This window comes from Athene noctua, chromosome 21, assembly GCF_965140245.1.
Source record: "Athene noctua chromosome 21, bAthNoc1.hap1.1, whole genome shotgun sequence".
Lineage (NCBI taxonomy): Eukaryota > Metazoa > Chordata > Aves > Strigiformes > Strigidae > Athene > Athene noctua.
Genome location: NC_134057.1, coordinates 11,334,681 through 11,344,473, shown reverse-complemented (window position 1 = coordinate 11,344,473; position 9,793 = coordinate 11,334,681). Strand labels below are relative to the sequence as shown.

Sequence of the window (9,793 nt, the reverse complement as noted above, 5' to 3'; positions counted from 1 at the left end):
AGGGGAAGGGGGGGGGGCACGATCCGGAAGAAAATGGTCTGAATAATGACTGGCATAAATCAGCGGAGGGGGGGGGGAGGAATCCTTCCAAAAAAAACCCCACCACCAACAAAACAAAACAAAACAACCCAACAGCCTCATAGCTGGGGTATAATCGTGCAGAGTTTTCTGAAGCTGAAACTGTGTGTGACATACTGTATATCTCTGTAAAAAAAAATATAACAAAAGCAAAAAAGCCTGTGTAAAATTTCGAATGGCATATTCAGGGACTTAGTAAATCTTGTGTACATATACTTAGATTTTCAGTTGGTTTCATATATTTAAGAAGAGCGACAACTATCACAATGTCTTATTCTTCCTCGGGAATAAACTGAAGTATTGTACTTTTTTTTTTTTTTTTTTTTTTCTCTCTCTCTTGTGCTGCTCTCTGGTAAGTGCAATATGCTGTATTATGTTGAAGTCCAAACTACAAGAATAATACGACCTGAATAAACAGAACTGAAGGGGATCGATTGCCTTTGTTTCGTTGTTGAGGGCTGCTGGAGGGAGGGAGGGAGCTGGTTGTGCTCGGTGTAAGCGCTCCGGGAACAATCCCTCATAACACAAACCTCACCCCTTACCGAAACCGCCCGGGAGAAAACCCCGGTACAAAACGTTCTCATTCCTTCTCACAACGTACATTACGGGGTCTGGGCAAACAGCACTGCCCCGCAAACGTGCTGCCGGCCACCTCGAAACCGCTCCTCGGAGTCTCGGGCGAATTTAAAATTCTCACGATCATGAATTTCAATTTTCGAATATTTAAAAAAAAAAAAAAAAAATGACGGGAGCAGCGGTTAGAGACGCAAGGCTGGAAAACGCCTTTCTTGGAGCTGAACGCGGCCCCAAGCGCGACGTGTCCGCCTCGGTGTACAGGGGTTCAACAAAACAAAAGAAGCGTTAAGGGCTTCGTTCAAACCTTTGCAAAAAGTGGAAAGCTTCGATTCAACCTCAGCGGAACCAGAGTGCGTATTCTGCCCTCTAGATTTATCTCGAGAGAAAATTAAATCGTTTATTTAAATTCCCAGCTCATTAGGAAACAAAATAAATTCCTTACAATGGTTAAGAGGGGGGGAAAATGGCTTAAACGGCCACGGGATGTATCGAGGGGCTCCCACCCGCCCCCGAGGAGCTGGGCGTCCGCAGGGGGACGCGGAGAAGCCGCTCGTCTGTTCCGCGCGGCTGCGCGGGCCGCGGAGCCCCACCGCGCCGGTCCCGTCGCCGCTCAGGCGGCGCAAAACTCATGGAAACGGCGGGGCTGGCGCAGGAGCGGTGGCCACCGCGGCGGGAACGATGGCCACCGCGGCGGGAGCCGAGCCCCGCTCCCCCAGACCGCGGCCGCTCTCTGCGGGAAGCGGCAGCAGCCGCGCCCGCCCCGGCCCCGTTCCCTCCCCGGCGCCGCTCCCGCAGAGCCCGGGGCCGCTCCCGGGGCCGCCGCCGCTCGCCCCGTTCGGCCGCGGAGCCCTCGGGAGCGGCTGATGCCCCGCGACGACGCTGCTCGGCGCTGGCGACCCGCCGGGGCTCCCCCTGCCGCCGCCGCGGAGCCGCTCGGCGCGCCCCGACGGCGCTGAGGGCGCGGGGCTCGCCCCCCTCTGCCGGGGCTCGCCGGTGCCGCCGCGGGGCGCGGCGCGGCCGGGCGCGGAGGGCGGGGGGCGGCAGCGCCTGTTGCGCGCAGCGGGCGGGGCCGGGCCGGGCCGGGCCGGGCCGGGCCGGGCGGTGCCGGGGAGGAGCCAGGCGGCGGCGGGGACGATCCGCGCTCCGCGCTCCCCCGCCCAGAGGGGACCGGCCGCGGAGGAGGCGGCGGAGCCGCGGTACCTCGGGCAGAGCCGGAGCCGCCGCCGGAGCGCCCCGCGCAGCAGGTACGGGCCGGGCCGCGGGGCGGGGGGGCGGCGGCGGGTCCCGCGGAGCGGCGCGGAGCCGGGAGGGGTCCCCTCGCCAAACCCCGCGGGGCCGCCCCGCTGCCGCCGCCCGCGGATCCCGGCGCGGGAAGGTCTCGGGGCGCGGCGGCAGCCCCCGGCGGAGCCCGAGCGCTCCCCGACGGGTCCCGCCGCTGCCGCCGCCCGCGGGGAGCTCCGGGCCCCTGGGAGCGGCCCAGCCGCGGCAGCGCGCCCTCCGCACGGCTCCGCGGGCGCGCCTCTCAACTTTAAGCGGAGATTCCCGAGAACTTTAGGCTCATCTTTCTGGTCGCCCCGAGAGCGAGGATGAGTGCCTGGGGGCCCCGACAGCTCCGCGCTGCCGCGCCCCCGGAGCGCCCGCCTGTCGCGCAGGGGCTGAGCTCAGCCCCTCTCCGCTGACGGGGAGATCCGCGCCCCTTGGTGCGGATCGGAGCCGCTCTGAGCCGCGGGGAAGGCCCCGGCTCCGCGCCTGCCGGGACGCGCAGCCACAGGCACCCTGCTAAGCCGCTCACCCTCGCCCTCCACTTAAGCCAGCTGTAAATAAAAACAGCTAGGATTTTTTTTTTTTTTTTTTTCCCTAATAACTTTGACAGTGCCCCTGACAGCCATCCGCCTGAGCAACTTTGAAGTCATCTTGAATTTCTGCAGGATTTTCGCTTGTGGCAGTTTCCTTGTCTGTTATTAAGCCGATAGAGGATTGGGCGTGATGCTAAGCTGCCAGCGCTCTAACCCGAGACAAAGCCTCGGTTCCTCCCCGTCACAGAGGAAAGTACAGTTCAGGCTACCACCCCCAAACTCTTTATCACCCTGATTTTATGGATAGGTGTGTCTGTTATTAGTAGCATTTCCCACAGACAGAGAGCTGGTATGGACTTGCAGTCAGTGTGACTCCACGTTGCAGTTTGACAAAAAAACATAAGGAAAGAAAGAAAGAAAGAAAGAACAAAAGTCCCAGTGAGGAGAATACCGACAGGATTTTTCCTTTAGCAGAAGACAGTTTCAGGGGCTCTGAAGACAAAATGGCTGTTCTGTATGTGAGCACAAGTGGGGAGCTGGGACCAGCCCATGAACAACTGGGCAAGCCACGTCTTCCAAGAGCTGCAGAATGTGTCTGTTACTTGAAGTGCCCTGACCTGCGTTGGTGGGAATCGGGCGCAGAGCTGAGGGGTGAGACCTGTGTAGCGCACGGGAGGGAGCGGGGCAGCGCAGCGCCTCGACGGGCCTCTCCGTGAGGGAAATCCTCTCTCACCTGGGTTGAAGGGGTGAGCAGATGACAGATCAACATGACTTTGCTGTCTGGCTCGCTGCAGGGCCCCAGGGGCTTCTCTCGACCTTATACAACCTACTTCACAGCACATGGCCCCGCTGGCAGGACGGGGAGGGGACGGGATCAACGCAGGGTGACTGCGGACACACGGCAGAGCCGTGCTGGGGCTCAGGGCTGGAACAGGCAAGCCCGGTCCTCGGGAGAGAGCTAATGCACCGCCACCCCTGCGCATTGCGAGCCAAACCACTTTCAGACACTGTGGGTTATTATCCAAAGGGCTTTTAAAAGCTGTCGTAGAAATAATTCCAGTGCCCTGAATGGATAGTCTCGAGGGTTTCAGAAAGGAAATGTGACATCTTTTCAACTTGGCCAATACATGTTGTCTTTTATATTTCGCTTACACACAGTGCAAAGTAATTAAAAACAAAACAAAACAAAACACAAACAAACAAGAAACCTATGATGTGTCAAGACCTGGCTGGACACATAGAACTTACTGTGCTGCAGTACCACTGTAGTTGAAGGACAACCACTTGGTGTGAGCACTGTTACACCGTGTCTGTGCCATATAGCTTATTCTTGGGCAGAAAAGGAATAAGAAGCATCTTTGGATGTGGAAACCACGATAAGCGCAACACTAGAGAGACACAAGCAGAAGTGTTTGCTCTGTCATAGGTGATTTCTGTGACTCCTGACAGGTTAAGGCATCTCCCTGGGTGGCGTGTGCTGTTTGGGAGGACTGCTGTGGGAAACGGTTCAAACGCAGCGTCTGCCACCCCTCCCAGTCCTCCCACAGCCAGGCTGGGCAGCTCGCGGCGGCCCCCAGCCCAGAGCTGTGCCCACAGCGCTGGAGCCCTGCCAGCCTCTCGCCTGCAGGGCAGAGGCACGTCTCCATCGAGTTTAAAGAACGCGGTGCTTTCATATAAAATGGTAAAGGGAGGACGTACAAGATCTTAGACAGAAAACTGCAACCTTACTATTGTCTGTGTCCACGTAAGTACATCAAAGTCACCTCTTCCTTCCAGCTAACGTCGCAGCAACACAAGGTGTGCGGATCACGGCACAATGCTTTGGGATGTGAATTACTGACAAAATAAACCATGCTGGGAAGGGACCATTTATGTGCATCACATAGTTCTGGATAAAGAAATTTATAGCAAAATGAGACAAACAGAACGTCAGAGCAATCTCCACAGGGCTCAGTTCAGCTGCTTTTGAACGTTGTACTTCTATTTCTCGTCAGTTTTGCATTCTGAAGCCTCTATGTATGCTTGCGCAGGGAATACTCCCCATGTACGTTTTGGTTATAAATAATGGGGACTGACTGGACGTTAAATCTTTTCTATTTCCAGAACTGAGGCGTGAGGCTCCATAAGTGCCCCCAGGAGTGGCTTCAATTTCTGTCCTCAACAAAAGATATCAAAAGAAATGCAGGAACGCCTGTCCTAGAAAAAAAAAAAAAAAAAAAAAAAGAAACAACATGCAGAAGAAAGAGAAAGATCCATGCCGTAAAGATGAGACGGTAAGTGACTGTTTCCGGGAAAACAAAAAGAAAAAAATGTTGAAGATAGATGACTTAACAGCTTTTAATGCTGTAAATTAATATAATAAATGTAAATCAAGCTCTGTTCCCGAGCTGATTTCTTCATTTCAGGGAACACTAGTTATCCTGCAGCGGTTTTTAATCAGGAACTTTGATCTAACATTAGTGCTTCTCATAGATAAAGACTCTTCCTCCCAACATCTGTGAATAATCCCAGTAAGTGAAATACTACTACACAACAGCAGATGCATTACTACACAGTCAGAGATGGCATGTAGTTATTTCTTAATAGTACAGAACTGTCAAACTATCACACATGATTAATTTTCAAGCTGGTTTAAAAGATGCCGGATGTGGATGCCTGGAAGTAATCCAGCCCTTGGGTTTAAAGCTTTTTGCCTAAGCAGAGTCATGAGCTGCACAGCAACCTTACCCAGAGAGGGGCAAAGACAGGTGCCAAAAAGAAATACTATTTGGCACATCTGTTTCCACTGACCAAGTAATCAATGACAGAAGAGATACGCCCTGACTAAACATAGCTTGAAACTGTAGAATTACCGTGCTTTTATTTCTGAGACCCAGGGTGCGTTACAGGCTAAGCTGGGTTTGCATTTCCATTACTAACAGGTCATCCTCTGGCACTTTTTATGGGTAGCTGAAATCTGTGGTTTCCACGTAGGGAAACCGAACACAGCACAGACTTTTCTGTGGGTGTCGAAAGGCCGAGCTGGTATTTGGGCTCAGAGGACACCCGTTCCCTGCCTCCAGTCGAGAGCATTTCCATCCCTCCCTCCCTCCCTGCCAGAGGAGTTTGCCGCCAGCCTTGCCCCGAGCAGCAGGTGGGACGAGGTGACTGCAGAATCCCTTCAGCCAAAACCACGCTGCGGTCCTGGGAAAGTGAGCATCTCTTCCATCGAGAGCTAGTAAAAACATCTGAACTTTACCTGCTTTAGGAGACAGGCGAAAATCAAAACAGACAAATAAACCCTCCAAAAGTTTATGGTCCACGCTAACCACTAGTGGGCAAGCACAGCTGAATTCGATGACTGTTCCTCAAGTGGGAGACACATCCACCTCCCCGAGGAGCCACGCTTGGAGCATCACAGCCTCCTGCAATTTCCCAGTCTCTCATGGATTACCTCCTTGCTTGGGTTTTCCCGCTGCCCCCATAATTCCTCTGGCTTTTAAATGACTAATTACACCTCACTTGGTTAATTCTGCATTAAAAAACAAAGGAAGCTTAGTTGCATGGAGAGCATGAGACTGTTTTCTTCCCAGATACTGTTGGTTTCCTGCTCCAAACAGGATAAGGATAAAGCAAGGATAAACAGAAATGCTTTGCCAAAGCCTTCTAGGAGGGTTCCAGACTGGCCCATAGCAGAGGTTTGGAGAGTAGAACACAGGTTTATTGAGGATTGTATGTGGTCAGTGCTAATGAACAGGTAGACCTGCAGGTTTTATATTTTCCCAGTTTTATAACCAGTCATGTTACCAATCAGACAAGTACTAACCCATGGTTTTGCTGATCACAAGCTAAGAGCACTTCTTTACTCATAAAATACCTTCTCCTAATGCATTACTTGATTATGCTGTAATGTATTTGAAGACTTCCTAGAGTCTAGCTCAGATGATGTGCTTACATCATGCCTATTCGCCTGTTTGCTGTAGGATCTCTAAAATTTTTACCGAGAAATATTCTGTTTTCCTCTAGTTTCCCGACTTATTCATTTGAAATCCTCATTGGCCAAAGGCCTGCAAGTAGAGCTGCCTACTAGAGGTACCGCTGCTGCAGCATTGCATACGACTGCGTATGCTGTCCTAAAGTCCAGGTACTTTAAGACCGAATGAAAGTCCTCTGAAGTCACCCAATTATGTTTGCAGTAATCGGGCATCTCAACTGCTAAAGCAGAATAAATGGATTTAAGAAGGGATACAAAATATTCCTCAGCAACAGAAGAAAAAAATAAAGAGGACAGTTGGGAAAAAAACGAATTATTGCTAATATTTTTTTTTCTTTTATGATTAGGCCGTGCCAAAACTTCCAGTCCCACCACTGCAGCAGACCTTACGCATGTACCTACAGTGCATGAAACACTTGGTTCCAGAGGAGCAGTTTAGAAAGACCAAGGGCATTGTAGAGCAGTTTGGAATTGCAGGAGGTCTGGGGGAATCTTTGCAGCAAATCCTCGAGGAAAGGAGGGAAAAGACAGCGAACTGGGTAAGCAAATGCAGATGAGAAAAATAATTGCTGCGTTGAACGATGCTCATTTACAAACTATTTGTGATATTCTATGGGTGATCACTGCTTTCTTTCAGTGGGTCAGTGCAAACAGGGGTCATGTCAGATTTACCAAAGGGAACGAGTATTTCAGACATTATTAGGCTAGAATCTTCAAAATGTCAAAATCCATGTCATTATTATGTTTTCAAATCAGCGGGTTTTTGACACAAATGAGGGAATTCACACATCTCAGGTGCATGCACCCAGGTGTCAGCTCTGCTTGCAGGAAGCGCTGTGTTACATCCTTTCTGTATGGAACGTCTACCTTTCCCTTTAATAACAGGATTGAGGTTTTGTTAAAATGAAAAATGCTTTCTGATAAGGCTATAGAAAGTTCCTTGTATGTGCTTCTACCCAAAGCTCTGATCCAGTCAAATTATTCTGGAATGGAATACTTTAGGATAGGAATTACTCCTTTTACATTAAATTGTTATTTGCCATTCGTTGTCACCCCATTCCAGTGCAGTTTATTCTGAAGTATTTTCTCTGCATACTCACACACATGTATACACACATCTGTCTATCACATAGAGCATGCTGGAACCTCAGCCTTTAAAAAAAGTCCAGCTTTCTGCTTCCCGAGACAGGAAAATGAAATAAGTTGTAGATAAAATAGATTTTACCATTCCACAGAGTCACAGTTCATCCTGCCTGCATCAACCACGTTAGAATACGGCAGCTGAAGGCTAGAAAGGCTGATGTTATTGAAGTCCTTCCATCCCAACAAGGACAAGAGACACTGAATGGTTTCACAGATTCAGGGGAAGCGTGCGGGCTTGCTGCTGACGTCAGGGAAGCGTGCTTCTCCCTTAATTTTTCAGTTGTGACCCACAAGAATACTCTATCAAATTGTTACAGTCAGGAAAAAAAACCTACAGCACCGGCAGGGCTTTTATCTGAAAAGCAGTGCTCGATTTCCGAACTGCTTGTTGCCACAGTCTGAGGGTCCCACTGAACGCCGCCCAATCTCGTTTTGTTATCCTGATTAGAACTTCATGGGCTTGGTGGCTAAATTACCCATCGCGTAAATAGTGTTCCTGGTCACAGAGAGTGTTCCAGGAGACAGCTCTTCACTTCACCTCTTGTAGCATGGAAATTACAGAGGAAGGATGCATGAGCGTTTTCTGAAATGTCTTGACTTTAAGGACTGGTTATTACATTTAAATACCTGATTCTTAAGCTAAACTAGAAATGTTTTTATTTGGAATTCAGCTCGCCAGGAGTATAGCTCTAGCCTGTTCTCCTGAAGGCTCCAGAGACCGGGGGGGAAGCATCTGTTCTAACAGCAATGAAATATCTCAGAGGAAAACTTTTTCAACTGATGCGTGCATTCGTAATATTTTTTTTTGCATAATTTCGTTGTTGTTTATAGTTAGTATATGCAAAGCATGCTCGCTAAATTCTGGAAGACCATTCGATCTTTTTATGAAAGCCTCCATTTTCCAAATAACGATTCTTCAGACTCAGACATAAAGGAATGCAGTTACCATACATCTGTATTTTCGATAAAAATGGTGAAAAATTTAACGTGTGTGTCTGTCTGGGTCAGGCATCAGTACCCTGCATTTGTGCCAGTGGACACAGAGGGGTTTCTCTAGGGGCCCTACCCATGTGCCAGCATCTGCAGGACCAAACCATTAAGCTTGGGAAATTGTCTTCCCGCTCTGTCTTGCTGCCAGACGGTATCTGATGGCAAAGGACAGAGCATCTTGGCATCACTGACAAGTATTTGAAGCCCCATAAGGAAAACTCTCACTAGTAAAATTCTGCCCATCTCTCAAATGTATCTCAGTCACTACTCAGGAGTCAGCAGCTGGCATGTTGTACTCAAACAATTGTTCGTGGTAGAGAGAAGCAAACAGCAAAATACCCGAAGCACCACAACACGGAGCTTGTTTACTTTTCAGTGGAACACACTGTAAATTGCCATTGATTGAAAGATGGGATTATGGAGCGGTGGCTGATTCCAGCTGAGCCGAGGTGGCGGAGCCCAGGCTGAGAACGCTGGGCAGCCCCGTTAATCAGAGCCCCGGCCCGATGCCAGGAGCCCAGACCCTCCTCTCACCGCCAGCCTGCCTTCCCGCATGCTCTTTGTGGCTCTAAGATTCGTGTCCCCTTCCCGCAGGTGTTTAACTACTGGCTGGATGACATGTACCTCAACAACCGCCTGCCTCTTCCAGTCAACTCCAGCCCAGCAATTATCTTTGCTCGTCAGAATTTCAAGGATGTAAATGACCAGCTGAGGTAATGTACTACGACTTTGCAGCTTTCGCTAAATGAAAGGATATTTTAAACGTATTGCTTTTGCAAAAGAACAATCAACTTTCATTAAAAAATAAGGGCTGCAACCATTAAATGATTTCCTACCAGGCCTGCTGACTGAGGGCAGTGTTTCTGGGGTTACTCGTACTGATACTCAGAAATGAAAGTGTCATTACTGTTACACTGATTGCACAAAAAAAAAAAAATTGCCATGGGAATGATCATTTTTTAAAGGAATAATTTGCAAAGCTTTTCATTGCATAATTCAAGTGAACCATTTTTGCGATGGAAAAAAAGAAATACTGATTTCTGACACGTTGTTTAAAGGAAAACAGTCTTTACCGTGCCATCGCTGTGACTCAGAGCCACCCTGCAAACTGAAAAGGCCACTCTGGCATTAAATTGTCCCTCTCAGGTGCCCAGAAGGGCACCAGAAACACAGGGAATCCAAGAATAACCGTTCAGAAATCATTCCTCCCCAAGAACGCGGCTTCCTTCAGGCCCAT

General features: G+C 49.8%; 1 protein-coding gene across 1 annotated transcript in view; it reads left to right on the top strand.

Annotated features, from left to right (window-relative positions):
* The first annotated feature begins 4,656 nt into the window (after positions 1-4,656).
* CHAT (choline O-acetyltransferase) overlaps positions 4,657-9,793 on the top strand; it is a 30,825-nt gene continuing 25,688 nt past the window's right edge. The window contains exons 1-3 of the mRNA XM_074924322.1: positions 4,657-4,723; positions 6,771-6,962; positions 9,151-9,269. Coding sequence (XP_074780423.1) covers positions 4,682-4,723; positions 6,771-6,962; positions 9,151-9,269 — 353 coding nt within the window. The 5' untranslated portion in view covers positions 4,657-4,681. The remainder of the gene's footprint in view (positions 4,724-6,770; positions 6,963-9,150; positions 9,270-9,793) is intronic.